This window comes from Saccostrea echinata, unplaced genomic scaffold (assembly GCF_033153115.1).
Source record: "Saccostrea echinata isolate AGI-Se365-2 ecotype Australia unplaced genomic scaffold, CSIRO_AGI_Sech_v1 ptg000057l, whole genome shotgun sequence".
Taxonomy (NCBI): Eukaryota; Metazoa; Mollusca; class Bivalvia; order Ostreida; family Ostreidae; genus Saccostrea; species Saccostrea echinata.
In genome coordinates this window covers 6,622,962-6,640,900 of record NW_026889806.1, presented here as the reverse complement: position 1 = coordinate 6,640,900, position 17,939 = coordinate 6,622,962, and the positions used below count along the sequence as shown (strand labels likewise).

Genomic DNA, 17,939 nt, shown 5'->3' with positions numbered 1-17,939 from the left:
ATCACTCTTGTTTATCATAACTATGTATTTAATTTGTTTCAATAATACCCAGGAGTAGAGAAGAAGATTTTCAAAGAAATAATGCACTTTCACCATATGATCTATATAGCCCCACCCTAGCACTAGAACCCCTGACCCTGGGGCCATGAATTTCACAATTTTGGTAGAGTCACCCTTGCTTATCATAACTATGTATTTAATTTGTTTCAATAAAACCCAGTAGTAGAGAAGAAGATTTTCAAAGAAATAATGCACTTTCACTATATGATCTATATAGCCCCGCCCTAGCACCAGAACCCCTGACCCTGGGGCTCAATGCTTATTACAATCATGTCAACAGTTTGACTGCTTGATGTCCAGGAGTAAAGAAGATTTTTAAAGATTGCATTAATTTTGGTGGTTTTAGCCCCACCCCTCAGGCCCCTGGGGGGCAGGGACCATGAAATTCATATTTTTTGTCCCCCTTCACCCATAGATGCTATATGCCAAAATTGGTTGAAATTGGTTGAGCAGTTTCAGAGAAGAAGCTGAAAATGTTTAAATGTTAACGCACGACGGACGACGACGGACAAAAACGGATAGCAATAGGTCACCTGAGTGACTCAGGTGACCTAAAAACTAGATGTAACAATGGGACACCAATTCCCCTGCTGCTAAGCAATTTTTAAATCAATAAAGTCAAGGGAGCTGTGGATAGAGATAGGTACTACCCGGTATAAGGGACAAGAGGCCCAGGGGCCACATCGCTCACCTGAGCACTTTGGCTAGGAAAAAGCAGAAATCAGTTCAGTATTGAAGTTTAAATATAAAAGTGTGTGTGTGTGGGGGGGGGGGGGGGGGGTATAATTTGAATAAACTTGAATCTACTCTTCCTAAGGATGCTTTTGGCCCCTCTATTCTCCTGGGGTCATGATTTGAACAAATTTAAATCTACATTACCTGAGGATGCTCTTATATTACTATGACCAATCATGCCTTCCCTGTTTTTTGAGAAAATGCTTTTTTAAGATTTTTCTTATGTATTCCTATGTAAAAATTTGATCTACCCTTGTGGCCCCACCCTAGCCCCGGGGTCATAATTTGACCAAACTTGAATCTACACTACCTGAGGATGCTTCCATATAAATATGACCAATCATAGCTTTGCTGTTCTCGAGAAGAAGATTTTAAAAGATTTTTCTTATGTATTCCTACGTAAAACTTTGATCACCTATTTTGGCACAACTCTTCGCCTGGGGGTCATGATTAGGAGTGAAATGGTTCACCGCAGTATCGATTCACTGCGGTATTTTTTCTCGGTTTGGTACACGGTGCAAAATCTCTAATTTTCGGTTCTGTTCATTTTTCGGTCGGGAACGTTATTCAGTCGGGTTTGGCATAAGGTAAAACACGTTACTCAGTATAAATAAGTATAGAAAACGTAAATTTTTGATGACTGATAGCTTGTAAAATAATTTTTGACAGTCAAATAATTTTAATCAATTTCTTCTAGTCAATTTGCAAATAAAATTCGTAAAATATGTGACTAGATTTAGAAAAAGAAAGCATAAAACAACGTTGAATTTGTTTCCTTCTATCAAAATGTACTCTATCAAAAATAACCGAACCGAGACAAAATTATACAATACGTATCGAACCGTGAAGGAGGTGTATCGTTTCACCCCTAGTCATGATTTGAACAAACTTGAATCTACACTACCTAAGGATGCTTCCATATAAATATGACCAATTATTGCTTTGGTGTTCTTGAGAAGAAGATTTTTAAAGATTTTCCCTATGTATTTCTATGTAAAACTTTGACCCCAATTGTGGCCCAACCCTACCCCATGGGGGTCATGATTTGAACAAATTTGAATCTACACTACCTGAGGATGCTTCCATGTAAATATGACCAATCACGGTTCTTGAGAAGATTTTTAAATGATGCCATTAATTTTTCATGAAATCATAATTATCTCCCCTTGGAAGAAGGCGCAGCCCTTCATTAGAACAAACTTGAATCCCCTTTACCCAAGGATACTTTGTGGCAAGTTTTGGTTGAAATTGGCCCAGTGATTCTTGAGAAAAAGATGAAAAAGTGAAAAGTTTACAACAATGCCAACAATGATGACAGACAACGGACAAATTTCGGAATTTGGAACCGGCGGTATCCGGTTTGGACAAATTATACTGTAATAAAGATTGATTGAAAGTCGCATAATCGAAATTTTATTCCGTGGTATAGGAGGACTTGTGGATAAGGGATAGCTTCTCACAAGTGCAACAAAGGAATAGATGAAATGATGTAGGGACAGTCACCACTATCATTATATACCCCCCACTTTTCAAACAGTGGAAATAATAATAAACCCCTTATAGGTCAAATATGGATGGAAAACCATTAGTCACATCAATTAAAGATCATATTCCCCATGCTGTCTTTAAAGACTGATATCAAATGTTTCAACCTTGACCTTTACATTTATGCAGACTAACCTTGGTGACCTTTTTATTTGTCTCCAGTAAATCTCGGACAACGTTCAGCATTTGTTGGACGGTCATGTGGCTCTTTGCCTAAAATTAATTTTAATAAAGATGGTTAAAATAATCCAAAACACAGAATTAGTGGGAAAAACATTTTAAATTCTTGCACTGAACAAGAGAGGTTACAAAAATATGTTATAAAACAGTAGAGTAAGTTTACAGGCATTGATGAAATGGATCCTCAATGTTGCAGATCAGTGCTCAGAAGAAAAACAAGAGGCCCATGGGCCACAACGCTCACCTGAGTCAATATGGCCCTGCTGTTCTTCGTCAGCAGATTTCTTTTCCTATATTTCTCCTATATATTCATATATAAAGCTTTGATCGCCTGTTCTAGGCATACCCTACCCCAAAGTGCCATGTTTTGAATGAAATTGAATATAAACCTTCTGAGGATGCTTCTATCTTCATATAACTAATCATGATTTTGCTGTTCTTTAAAACAGAATTTTAAATATGTCTAACACCCTACCCTGGGGGGGGGGGGGGGGGAGGTCATGATTTGAACAAACTTGATTGTACACTACCTGAGGATGCTTCCATATCAATATGACTGATCATGGCTTTGTTGTTCTTGAGATTGAAGAAGATTTTTAAAGATATTTCCTGTATATGTTCTATTGTAAAACTTTGATCCCCCATTATGGCCCCACCCTACCACTGGGGGATGCCTTAAACTAGCTTGAATCTACAATATTTGGGGAAGATTCCATATCAATATGACTAATTGTGGCTTTGTTGTTCTTGAGAAGAAGATTTTTAAAGATTTTCCCTATATATTCCTATGTTAAAATTTGATCCCCCATTGTGGCCCCACCCGTCTCCCGGGGGTCATGATTTGAACAAATTGGAAGCTACACTTCTTGAAGATGGTTCCATATCAATATGACTAATTGTGGCTTTGTTGTTCTTGAGAAGAAGATTTTTAAAGATTTTCCCTATATATTTCTATGTAAAACTTTGATCCCCCATTGTGGCCCCACCCTACCCCCGGGGGTCATGATTTGAACAAACTTGAATCTACACTACTTGAGGATGATTCTATATCAATATGACTAATTGTGACTCTGTTGTTCTTGAGAAGATTTTTTTCTATATATTCCTATACAAAACTTTGATCCCTCATTGTGGCCCCACCCTACCCCCGGGGGTCATGATTTGAACAAACTTGAATCTACACTACCTGAGGATGATTCCATATCAATATGACTAATTGTGGCTTTGTTGTTCTTGAGAAGAAGATTTTTAAAGATTTTCCCTATATATTCCTATGTATAACTTTGATCCCCCATTGTGGCCCCACCCTACCCCCGGGGGTCATGATTTGAACAAACTTGAATCTACACTATGTAATGAAGGTTTCACATAAGTATAAACTTTTCTGGCTCAATGGTTCTTGAGAAGAAGATTTTTAAAAGATGACACCAAATTTTCACCAATTCTTAATTATCTCCCCTTGGAAGAGGGCGTGGCCCTTCATTTGAACAAACTTGAATCCCCTTCACCCAAGGATGCTTTGTGGCAAGTTTGGTTGAAATTGGCCCAGTGGTTCTGGAGAAGAAGTCGAAAATGTGAAAAGTTTACAGACGGACGGACAGACGGACAGACGGACAGACAGACAGACAGACGGACTACAGACAAAATGTGATCAGAAAAGCTCACTTGAGCTTTCAGCTCAGGTGAGCTAAAAACTTGATTTAATGACAAGAGGACATTATCAGAAAGGTCATGCTACTTTAGTATTTCAAGGTCATACATTCAACATTGGAAAGATTGCCTAGGACAGGACTTTATTTTTTCTTTTCAACGTGGCCAAAAAATGATCATGTTATGCAAATTTTTCATTATTTCTAATTTTACATATAGAAAAAATATCCCTAAATTTTATGTGCATGAAAATCAAAGATTAAAACACAAACCACTTGGCAAATTTTTGTCCAAGCTGCTCGGCACATTTCAGGTGATTGTTTGTCCAGCTCTGCCCACACAGTATCTGGAATTCGGTTGTGCTGCAATGATGGTCCCTCTATGGCAGTCTCCAGGGAGTTTAAAAATGACCTGTATTCATCAATACCCCATTCCACTACAATACAAACCAGACTGCACATCAAATGCCAAAATCAAGCATTATTACATTATATTTCCATTTCTATTTGTTTTCTCTGTGATAACTCTTTGAAAGTTAATTGAGTTGATTTCTTGATCATTCTACTGGAATGCAAATTTCGCCAAGCTAAAGGTCAGGAGCTAAGAAGGCCTAAAATGCAAGTAATTTTCGTGCGGTTGTCTTTGTGTCTGATGCTAAGGAGGCTTAATATGCATGAAATTCTCGTGCCGCTGTCTTTGTGTTTGATGTCAGTGGGCGGGGACTATTGAAATTGACATGAGGCTTCGTGTAATTTAAATCTATTAGTTTACATTTTTAAAATCTAAATTTACAATTTTATTTCACAATGAAATGGAAATATAAGGAATCACTGTCTAGTTAGTTAAGTATGCCAGGGACATCAACGATAGTTGGAAACGTGCCTGGGATAATTAATGCATGACGGGCTTTGCCCGTTATGCAAATTATCCCATGTTTCCAACTATTGTTGATGCCCTGGCATACTCTACTAACTAGACAGCGATTCCTTAAATAACCAAACAAATCATTTTAAAATGAATTTTAATTATCAGTTTTAGAAATGCTTCTAATAATACCATAAAAGTACTGCCATTGTTTGCCATATTTATCTGAACCAATTATTTATCCTCCACCCTTAATAGTCCTTGTCTTCACAACAAACTTTTACCTGTAAAATGTTTACCTATTACACTTTTACCTGTTAAATGTTGAACTGTTACACTTTTACCTGTTAAATGTTTAACTGTTACACTTTTACCTGTTAAATGTTTACCTATTATACTTTTACCTGTTAAATGTTGAACTGTTACACTTTTACCTGTTAAATGTTTAACTGTTACACTTTTACCTATTAAATGTTTACCTATTACACTTTTACCTGTTAAATGTTTAACTGTTACACTTTTATCTGTTAAATGTTTAACTGTTACACTTTTACCTGTTAAATGTTTACCTATTACACTTTTACCTGTTAAATGTTTACCTATTACACTTTTACCTGTTAAATGCTTACCAAGGCTCTTTTCTATTGGTTCCTTTTCTGTTTCTATTGGTTCCTTATCTGTAAAGACAAATACATGTATGTATACAGGAATCAAATTCATCATTTAGTATTAAGTGTACACACAGGCCACATGCTACCCATATTAACCTGCATTGTGCCTTGAATGTTTGGAGAGAAACTTGCTACTGATATTTCTGAACTGTAGGGAAAACACATTCTATAAGAAGCTGTCAGTGTCTTGCATTCATAGATAATATATCTTTGCACAAACTTATAAACTCTAAAATTCAGGAGCTTCCCTGGGCTTCATTTCCCTACCCAGAAAATGTACAAGTTATTTGAAATAATCACATACAATGCTAAAAATAAACATTCAAAATAATTAAAAGTGTGTTAATCCTTGTCTGATCTCAAAATATCAAATAAAGTTGTAGCTTTTCCACAGGGATCAACATTAACGGTTGTCCGAATGCCCGGGGCAAGTAAATTTTCAGTTAGGGCAAGTAAAACTGCTCATGTACTTGTCCGATCGGGCAAGTGAATATTTCTGATAGATTTTTTATCTTACATTAATTTATAAACAAATGATAAATTGAACATTTGATTTCTACCAGGATATGACATTGTTTTTGCATTCAGAATTTAAATTCCTCGGTAGCTTTTCTAGATGATACCGTTTATTAAAAAATTTGGTTGTTATTCCGTTTTTCTTCCGTGCTAGTTCATCTCACAGCTTTATTTTACATTTTTATTATGAAATAAGATATTATAAAATACAGGTGACTTTCGATGGCTCAAACTCCGATCTCTCAAAGTTCTCGATCTCTTGAAGTGAACCTACAGTCCCGTTTTTTCCTCTTTATAACTAAGCAAATTTACTCATGATCTCTCGCACTCCCGATCTCTCGAAGTTCTCTATCTCTCGAACCAAGACCTGGGTCCCGTTACATATATTTCATTGTTTTTTACTCTCTATCTCTCGAAGTTTTGATTGTACATGTATACACATCAATCAAGCGTAAAATTAATTCAGCTCGGACTTACCTGGATAACAGTGAACACCTGAGGCTTGGATGGACATGTTAATATTGGGCGATTACATAGATGATACTACACCTGTGAGTCGTCCAAGTGTTGATATAATAAATTGGTTAATTGGTAAATAAACAAATCGCTTCACAACTTATTTTGATTGGATGAGACGATAATTTTGAGAAAATAATTTAGGGGCGTTTAAGTAATTTTCCATAGATTATGAACTTTAATATTATTAGAGTCTACACAATCCCAGTTTCACAAACATTTCACACGAAATCCTATCTCAAGAATTGTATACCGATTGCGAGCAATCTTGTGAAGGACCGATCAAGCCCGCCCGGGGGTAAGCAAAATCGACAATTGCTATTCAGGTTTCATGTAATCATGAAATGAGAACAAATAAATATTGAAACTTAAATTAATCATTTTATTTATTCAAAACATGATCATTGTTGTTTAAATCAAGTGAATTAACTGTAAAATACGAATGAAAACGTGTAATAATTTATCAATATATAATGTATAATAGTAGAACAATGATGATCGGAACTGAAAATTCAGGTTTTTATTCACTTTCTATCTCTCGAACCCCCCGTTCTCTCGAACATTTCTTATGGTCCCTTGAACTTCGAGAGATCTCGAGTCACCTGTAGTTTATTTATTCACTCACAGAATATAAAGAACACAAATTTCTCTGCGCATGATGTATCCTGATCAGAATATGTATGTTTCGAAACATGGCACTGTTTTCCTGTAGTGTAGCTTAAGTTTGTCAGGGAAAAAAAAAAATCAAAATTCACAAAAAAATTCGCACAGAAAATAATTTAAAAAAATGAAATTTATTTAAAGGAAATATTGCTGCATGGCAGTATGAGTTACAGGATAGTAAATTACAGGAAATCGGTATACAAGTATTTACAAATGTAGCATCACCAGCACATTAAGATTTTTGTGTAGTAGTTAAATTGTCAAAAACATATAAAAAGTTAAATCTCATTTTATTTACAATAATGAATTAAGTTACCGGTATTTTCTCTTCTTTCTAAATTTTGGGCAACCAAATTCTGTTTTCGGACAAGTCAAAGTTTGAGTTCGCTTGCCCAAAGCGCAAGTGAATCTGAAAATTAATGTCTATCCTTGTTCCACCAAAACTGTTCACTGCAGCATACGAATTAAATCAAATTTTTTTATATAATTTATCCTTTTGGAAAGAGGTTGGTGTTAACATGATGAAAAATCCTCCATGTAAAGAATGCTTTCAGTACATGTAATATAAATATGGTGATTAGAAATACTTAAGATTCAAATATATTTTTTTGTTTGAGAGTTACGAGTTTTTCTGCTTTTGTCTGGAAATATACAGGTAAACAATGTCATATTCCAATAAATCCCTCTACCTCCACAGTAAACTTGTTTATAATCCCAGCATTCATGGGACTCCCTTAGTTTAGAATCCCAGCATTCATGGGACTCACTTAGTTTAGAATCCCAGCATTCATTGTACTCCATTAGTTTAAAATCCCAGCATTCACTGGACTCCCTTAGTTTATAATGCCAACATTCATCAGACTCCCTTAGTTTATAATCCCAGCATTTATCGGACTCCCTTAGATTAGAATCCCATCATTTATCGGACTCCCTTAGTTTATAACCCCATCATTTATAGGACTCCCTTAGTTTATAATCCAATCATTCATCAGACTCTCTTAGTTTATAATCCCATCATTCATCAGACTCCCTTTGTTTATAATCCAATCATTCATCAGACTCCCTTAGTTTATAATCCCATCATTCATCCTACTCCCTTAATTTAATTAGAATTCAAACATTCATTGTACTCCCTTAGTTTAGAATCCCAGCATTCACTGGACTCCCTTAGTTTATAATCCAATCATTCATCAGACTCCCTTAGTTTATAATCCCATCATTCATCCTACTCCCTTAGTTTAGAATCCCATCATTCATCAGACTCCCTTAATTTAATTAGAATTCAAACATTCATCGTACTCCCTTAGTTTAGAATCCCAGCATTCACTGGACTCCCTCAGTTTATAATCCCATCATTCATCAGACTCCCTTAGTTCATAATCCCATCATTCATCATACTCCCTTAGTTTAGAATCCCATCATTCATCAGACTCCCTTAATTTAATTAGAATTCAAACATTCATCGTACTCCCTTAGTTTATAATCCCAGCATTTATTGGACTCCCTTAGTTTATAACCCCAGCATTTATCGGACTCCCTTAGTTCATAATCCCAGCAATTATCAGACTCCCAGTATAAAACCTTCGTACCTGAGTTTACTTTCTCCTTCTTTTTTGGAGATTCCACCTCATTCCCCTTTATTTTTTCTGTGAATGAATGTGGAATTAAATATAAATGTGGACATGATTTTTTAATATCATTTTATCATTTCATTATGGTTGTAACATGGCATTTAATTGGACGTAAAATTAAGATTATTTTTTTACAATCTATGTTACATAGGTCATCATATGACTTGTATCAAAAACATATCAATCCCCTTGGCATTACATATTTTACAATTTGAAGAGAAATTGTCACAACTTATATGGTGCATAATGATAGAAAATTAAATTGTAAGAAATAAATTTAATAACTATCCAAGTTATACTTGTATAACCAAATAGGAACAGTTTACTCCTTTTATAAATAGCTTCATGGTTTAAAAAGCATAAACTGTCCCAACCTATGTCATACTTTGGCAGCTTTTTATTTCATTCCTAATCCTAATTAAATGAAATTAACTTTCTTTAAAATCATCTTTAACAAGTAAATGTAACATTCAGCATATTTTAACACGTGTACAAAATAGAAAATTAGCTCAGTATTCATTAATTCCATGTTTTATATAAATAGACTAAAATTTTTGCACTATCATATTCCTTAGTATTATCAAGTATAGATCTACTAAAAAATACACACTCTATATCAAATACTTGTGACAGTTTATCAGCATTTGATGCCAGATTACTGTGGAATCATTTAAATTCGTGGGGGTCAATGTTCGTGGGCAAGCAAAATTCTATTGGTTCGTGGCGATGTAATTTCGTGGGCAGCTCGTTTATTTGGTAGATTTAATTAATCAGTATGTTGACAAAAAAAATTGTTCGTGGGGATGTAAATTCGTGGGTAAGGGTGACCCACAAAATCCACGAACATTGATCCCCCACGAACAATGATGATTCCACAGTATTGGGACTTATTATCATCACTCTATATCAAATACTTGTGACAGTTTATCAGCATTTGATGCCAGATTATTGGGATTTATTATCATCACTCTATATCAAATACTTGTGACAGTTTATCAGCATTTGATACCAGACTATTGGGACTTATTATCATCACTCTATATCAAATACTTGTGACAGTTTATCAGCATTTGATGCCAGATTATTGGGACCTATTATCATCACTCTATATCAAATACTTGTGACAGTTTATCAGCATTTGATACCAGATTATTTTCACTTATTATCATCACTCTATATCAAATACTTGTTACAGTTTATCAGCATTTAATGCCAGATTATTGGGATTTATTATCATCACCTTTGTTCATCTTCTTTTTCTTTTTCTTTAACTTCTTCTCTGAAACTGGAAAGACATACATGAATATAAAAGCTATTTTTGATGAACCTTCATCAAGTTTATCAGAATTAAATAGAGATGTATAAACCAATATAGACCAATACTCACTTTGATTGAAAGGCTTGTTCCCAGATTGTTGATTGTCTCCCCTCTCTTTATGTGAAAAAAAGGATTGTTAAAGTATAACAACGTTATCATAAAGAACTCTTGGATAGATAGATTTACAGGGTGGATAGATAGATTTACAGGGACATCCCAAAGAATCGAAATAGCAGGGGATGTTAAAAAAGTAGAAGGGGTTCTGGGGCTCTTCCCCTAATAAGATGTTGCTGGGGAATTCAGAATAATGGAATAACATCATTCATTATAGGTGGAAACCTTAGGGATAAACCCTGGATTTACATTTGATACAGTTTACCTTAAAAAAAAACATGTCAATTTCTCTCTATGTGTTTCAAAATTTAATTTTTGAAGAAAATTTTAATTAGCATTTACATTTCAAAAATAATCATCTGAGAAAGCATGACCTTAAAAGGTTTTTATCATGTCTCAAAATTTTTTGTTATGACAAAGTTTATATGTTATTAAAATCATATATTTAAAAATCTTTGCTAGAAAATTAATATTGTTGATGTTAGTGATTCAAAGTTTGAATTTCTCAATATGCATATTTTGTTCACCGATGCTTTGTGCCATTGCTCTGATGTCATAGGTGTCAATCCTGGTCAAGCAAAGTACTTATTGTGTATACAAAAGGGCTCATTTGTTGTGTCTATTTAACCTGTTAGTAAATAAATAAGTAATAATTGACAGCTAGTAAGGTATAATTTGTGGCTTTAGGATGCACAAATACGCACAAGAAAGGTTTTAGGAAGACTTTTTTTCACATTTCCTGGACTTGGTTGAGAAGTGAAAGGGGGCCCTTTTTTTGCAAATGCGAGGGCTTTGTCTCCATTCAGAACAATTGTTTATGCCCAATCACGATTTTTTTCTGTACTATAAAATATTTTAAGGACATGGTACCTTTTTTAAAATGGAAAAAAAATACCCAACACACACTTTTAAAGTCCCACAGAATCTAGTAAACGCTAGTAGGAATGTTGTGAACTTCATAATGGTGTACGGCGTTACGAACAGTGTTGAAGAAATGTCATTTTTAGTACATGATATTCACTGGAACAGATAGAATATTTATATATAGTTTATTAAAATAATGAAGTTGAATTTAAAATTCTCCTGTTTATAAATATTTACGAAATCCAACTTAAGTTATTCGTTCTATTTGGTCGGAAGTCCCGAGTTGTCAACGGCTTCGTCTTCAGTTTTCTCTCCTATTGTTGGCATATTTTCTTGGTTATTTTTCTCTGCTAGACGTTCATACATAAAAGATTGACTGTCTACAACTACATGTAAAAGAATATTGTTGATGTTAAAATGTCCACTGACCTTATTGTGTAGTGTATATTATTTAACGTGAAAATCTATTCGATACGTTTTTCTTATGATAAGCTTTACAAGTTCTAATTGACCATTGACACCTATGACATTTCAGTACCACGTGACCCCTATCTAATCAGTGGAGATTTTTACTTTGAGAACTCTATATTACAGGCATTTTATCGCCTAATTATGACTGTTTTCAAAGTTATTTCATAACTAAAGGATAATTATATGTTTCAAGCAGTGTTCGAAATTCAAAATTATTTTCTATGGGTCCAAAGGACCCACAGATAAAGGGACTACACGAGTCCTTCCACACACTGCTCAACGCGTTATCGGCTATTCGGTTGTTATCGGGCATTCGGTGCAAGGAAAGCAAAATTTAGAAAACATAGGTGATTTTAAATTTCTTTCTTTTTTTTTTTTTTTTTTTTAAATATTTATTTCAGCTTTCACATTTATATCAAATAAGCGTATATCTTCACTCATGTGCATATTAAGAATACATATACAGAGTACATTTACATACCTAGATATACATTTACACACATACACTTATGTGAAAGTTGGTTTAATAAGGAAGAAGAAAAAGAAGAAAGAAGAAATAGAGGAAAAGGAGGGAGAAAGTAAAAAAAAAGAGAAAAATAAATAAATAAATATAATAAAGAAGGGGGCATAGTATTTTTTTTTTTACATTAAGGTGGTAATGAGCAACATTCATTCCTTAAAAAATTTGCATACATACATATAAATTATAACATTTCACATATTCTCTGCCAGTTATTTTCAAACTCTGTATATTTACATTGTTTCAATAGTAAAAATTTCTCAATCAAGATTCTTTCCACAATAATTGTTTTTAGAGTTATTGTACTTAACAGTGGATGGTTTTTATATTTACTTGAAAAAATGTAATTTTTAATTATCAGAGTAATTAAATTTTGCACTTTATGTGTATCCCTATTCTTATATTTACCAAATAATATTGCTGTTCTGTCAAAAACTACAGATATGTTAAACTTAGACAGAAACCACTCTTCAATATCATTCCAAAGCTCTTTTACTAAATAACATTCAACAAAAAGATGGTCAATTGACTCAATGTCATTCTTACAGAAACTGCAAGCTGGGGACTCCTTTATCTTAAGTTTAAAAAGATATGAATTTGTTGGAACTATTCTATGTAAAATTTGAAATTGTAACCACTGAAGTTTTGATTCTTGTGTAACTTTAAATGGGAGTTCAAAAATTTTACTCCATTCAGGCAAAGTGAATAAATATCCATCTTCATTCCATTTTAAAATTGAAGTACTTGTTTCTTTCTTTCTATTAATAAGAATGTTATACATATCTTTACATCCTTTCACATTAATATAAAACATCTTCACAGAATTGGGTATATTTGGGCCATAAGAAATCAACATATTCATTTGGTTTTTGTTCACAAATCTATCTAACACTGCCTGTTTCAAGCCAGAATATTCAACAAAATTTGTTTTTACACCGAGATCTTTAAGGGTGTCGAGGCTTAAAAAATTATTATCAAAGTCAAACAAGTCACTGATGAAAACAAAACCAGCATTAAAATAACTTTTAAGAAAGATAGAAGACTCGCCCATGATGATTTTTGGATTATACCATATGTGTTCTTGGAATAAATTTGTATCTTTCTGTTGTTCTACAAGACATATCTTAAGCCAACTTTTAAAGACTTCTATCCAGAAAGTGTTTGTTATTTTCTTACATAATTTAGCAGTAAAATCTGGACCCATTAACCAAAGATTTTTAATCTCTGTATGTAGTTGTGCTTGAAGTAATTTTACCCATTTGGAATCTGAATGGATTAATCTTCTTATCCAACTTGATTTTAATGCTATCATAAACTCTGAATAATCTACCATTCTAAGGCCACCATCTCTATAGTCTTGAATGATAGTATTTCTTTTTATTTTATGGACTTTACTTCCCCAAAGAAAAGAATAAATTTCATCCTCAAATACTTTTACAATTTCTAATGATGGATTAGGTAGAGTAAGTATCAAGTGATTTAATTTAGGGATAATCAATGTTTTAATTACAGTTAACCTACCAATGGGGGTTAACTTTCTTACTTTCCACTGATTTAATTTTTTTTTAATCTCACTTAACTTTGATGTATAATTGAGATTAATCATATTATGTAAGTCTACTGAAAATTTAATCCCTAAAAGATCAAAAGTTGTGCTACTCCAGTCTAACTTCCATCTAGAATGGTGATATACATCCTTTGAAAATTTTTTACTACCAATCCATATCATTTTTGTTTTTTGAAAATTTATTTTGAGTCCTGACACCTTTGCAAAGTAGTCTAATTCTCTAAGAATTCCATCCATAGATTCAGGTGATCCATCAGAGATAAGTGATGTATCATCTGCATATTGAGAAATCTTGTACTCTTCTCCGTCTATTGTTATACCTCTTATATCTTTATTTTTGCGAATTAAAATACCTAAAATTTCAGCACATAGTAGTAACAAATAATGTGATATAGGATCCCCCTGTCTACAACCCCTTTCTGGATATATATAATTAGATATAAAACCATTTTGTATGACACAGGATTTAATATTGCTATAAAAAGTCTTTATCCAGTTTTTAATTGAGGTTCCAAAATTGAAAAAATCAAGTGTTTCGTAAATAAAATTCCATGAGATAGTATCAAAAGCCTTTTCAAAATCTATAAGCATAAGTAATCCTGGAATTTGATTGCATTCTGTATAATCCATTATATCATAAATCAATCTAATATTCTCTCCAATATATCTTCCTTTTAAAAATCCAGTTTGATCTGTATGTATTAATTTATTTAAGACTTTTTTTATTCGCTCAGCTATACACCCAGATGCTAGTTTGTAAATATCATTTAAAAGGCTAATGGGGCACCAATTTTTTAAAAATTCTCTTGGTTTTCCTGCTTTTGGTATGCAAGTAATAATCCCTAATCTATTTGCATCTGAAAAATGCATTGATTCATTAGCATTATTTATTGCCCTTGTCACAAATGTACCAATATCTTTCCAGAAGAATTTAAAAAACTCGCATGTAAATCCATCCGGTCCCGGACTTTTATCATTTTTCATATTTTTCAAAAAATATAAAACTTCTTCCTTAGTTATTGGTCCCTCTAAACTTGCTGATTCCCTTTCACTTAGTCTGGGTATATTATAATCTTTTAATCTAGTGTAAATACTATCATCTGTTTCCACACTCTCTCTTTTTTTATATAAATTTTCATAGAATCTTTTTGTTTCATTTAAAATATCTTCTTGATTGGATATCGTACATCCATCTTCTTTGATAATTTTTGGGATTTGTTTACTGATATAATTTCTAGACTCTAAACTTGCAAAATACTTTGTCGGTTTTTCCCCTTCCTCAACCCATTTAACTCGAGATCTAATGCACTGACCTATCATTTTATTTTTTCTTATTTCTTCAATTTCCTTTTTTTTATTTGCGAGATCATTTGCATTACTTTCAGTTATGTTCTGTTCCAATTCTAATAACTCTTTTTCTAACTGAGCTTCACGCTCTTTTGTTTTCTTTTTCTTAAAAGAAGAATACGAAATAGTTTTTCCTCTAATTTCCATTAACAGAGTATCCAGAAATAATTTATCACATAATATAAATTGTAAATTTTCATCATTAACAGAATCCAAGTTTTCCATGTTATAAACTGGACATGCATATTGGGTTTTGACATCAGTTATCTTTTGCTTTATTAGGTCAACATAAACTTTATCTGTTAACAAAGAATTATTTAATTTCCAGAAGCCTCTTCCTTTTGTAAATTCATTTAGCTTACAATATGCAACTACTGGGGAATGATCAGAGCGATAACTATTTTCATATTTAATATCTGGTGACATGGGCAGTAAAGATTCAGACATTAAGAAAAAATCTAGTCTTGCCTGTTTAATAGGATTTTTTCTCCTCCATGTAAAACGTCTAAGTTTTGGATTATTTTCTGGAAAAATATCAATAAGATTTAAACTATCTATTAAATTTAACAGTTCTTCTCTTGCTTTTGGATTATTTAAGTTTCTATAATTCATAGAGTCCATCTCTTTATTCAAAATCAGATTAAAATCACCACCCATTATTATATATTGCGACACATAAAAATCTTCAATCTTTTTTAAAAGGTTTGAGTAAAAAATTGGAGCATCTAGATTTGGACCATAAATATTTATCAATAGAAATTTTAAACCTTCAATTGTAACATCAGCAATCAAAAAATTCCCACTGTCATCTTTACAAACTTTGTGTACTTCTAGCTCACAGTTGTTATTAAAAAGGATTGCTACCCCACGAGAATTTGACTTAAAGGAACTGAAAAAGGTCCTGTATCCCCATTGTGACTGTATAAAATTTTCTTCACTACTTGTAAAATGTGTATCTTGAAGAAAATAAACATTATACTTTTTAGCTTTTAAATAATTCAAAACATCTTTTCTCTTATTTTTATCACCAAGACCCTGGCAGTTAACAGTAAGTATTCTTAATTGATTATTCTCAACATGGTCCTCCATAAAACACGTGGTAAATATGTTTTGTCAAGCCCCGATAAGTGGAAAAAAGAAAAGAAAAAAGAAGGAAAATAATACAGTGTAACAAAAATGAAACATATTTACAAATAGAAAGTTTTGTAGCCTCAAATGTGGTCATAATAAAGCGAAAGAATAGCCGACTTGGGCTTACCTTAAAGATAAACAACAAAACATTGCACCCCTCATAACCGGACATGCAGTACTACAACATAATTTGAAAAAAAATGTCCGAATATCCTATAAATTTCCGGAAAAAATTACACACTACTGCACACTATCTTTTTACCGTGAAAAAAAAAGCAACGGAAAATAGTAATTTTGCGTTGCTTTAAGTATACAAATGAACAATATTTTTTATATATATATAAAAAAAATAACAGTTGTAGCTTTTATGAAACTACAGAAGACAAGAGGAAAAATAAATTCTATACTATTATTATTATTTTTTTTTTTTAAATAGAATTGAACTGAAAATATATTTAAAAACAAACAAACAAACAAAAACAAAGCATGAGAAAAGAGAGAAAGAAAAAATATAAAAACATTAGCAAACAGTATCAAAATTGAGATATATAATTTATATCTTCATGTACATGTATATATACATAAATTATATGTAAGGTTTCTGGGTGTACTCATTCTCATACAAATAACCACATAATTATTGTGGTTTTAAAAAAACAAAAACTGTGCATTATATTTTACCACTATGTAAGCATTACCTAAAAATGTTATAAATTAAATGGGGTGGGGGGTTATGGCAATATTCGTTCACAGTTTATTGGCAGCATTAAGCACGGCATCACAAATGATATCAAAACGTCTGGGCCCAATATGATTTCCCGATTTTCTGGAAATGACAAAAGCTACGTTGGTGGCACTTTGATCTCCTAGAAGCCGTACTACTCTCCGCCCTGCGTCGTATTCACCATCGTCACAGTATCCGTCGCGAACGTTTCCTTGTGCATCTTGAATTCGATAGGCTAGGACGTTATGATGCGCGCTAGCGAAGTTTGGATCACTCATGACTTTTTTGTAAAAATGTCTAACCTCTGCGTATGTATTCACTTTTGTTGCCACCGCAGTGAAAACATTGCCACCCTCATGGATACTATCACTGTTCACTACCTCTATCTCGTTTAACTTTTCCTCTTCTGCTTCGTCCACAAATAGTAGATCTTCAACTCTGGGTGTTGTAACTTTTTCACGAAACACATTTCCGTTAGGAAACACAACTTTATTTCCAATTATCTTTGTCTCAACGTTGTTACTCCTGTATTGTGTGTTGATCTCCTGTAGCCTCCTTCTACTCTCGTTGATTTGCACCGGTGTTTGTGGCGTAATGTAAAACGGTATAGTGCTCTTCTCCCTTTTCTCTTTTTTATCTTTCTCGCGCACTGCTCTCTGGGCTGTGAGGATCCGGTCCTTATCATTAAGGTCTTGCAATTTTCCTGTGATGGTTCTTGGTTTATTACCTAATAGGCGAGGCCCATTGCGGTGGATCTTGATAAAATTGACATCAAGTTTTAAGTGCTCGCTAATAAGCTGATGAACTTTTGTATTGAGATTTTCGTTGTCCTCTTCTGGCAAATTATGAATT

The 17,939-nt window shown here is 33.1% G+C and overlaps 1 protein-coding gene across 1 annotated transcript in view; it reads right to left on the bottom strand.

Annotated features, from left to right (window-relative positions):
* Positions 1-17,939, bottom strand: part of LOC133174093 (nucleolar protein dao-5-like) — a 43,991-nt gene that overhangs the window by 20,829 nt on the left and 5,223 nt on the right. The window contains exons 2-6 of the mRNA XM_061309135.1: positions 10,272-10,316; positions 8,990-9,046; positions 5,664-5,711; positions 4,443-4,606; positions 2,476-2,553 (exon numbers count right to left, since the gene is read on the bottom strand). Of these exons, the coding sequence (XP_061165119.1) occupies positions 2,476-2,553; positions 4,443-4,606; positions 5,664-5,711; positions 8,990-9,046; positions 10,272-10,316 (392 nt within the window). The remainder of the gene's footprint in view (positions 1-2,475; positions 2,554-4,442; positions 4,607-5,663; positions 5,712-8,989; positions 9,047-10,271; positions 10,317-17,939) is intronic.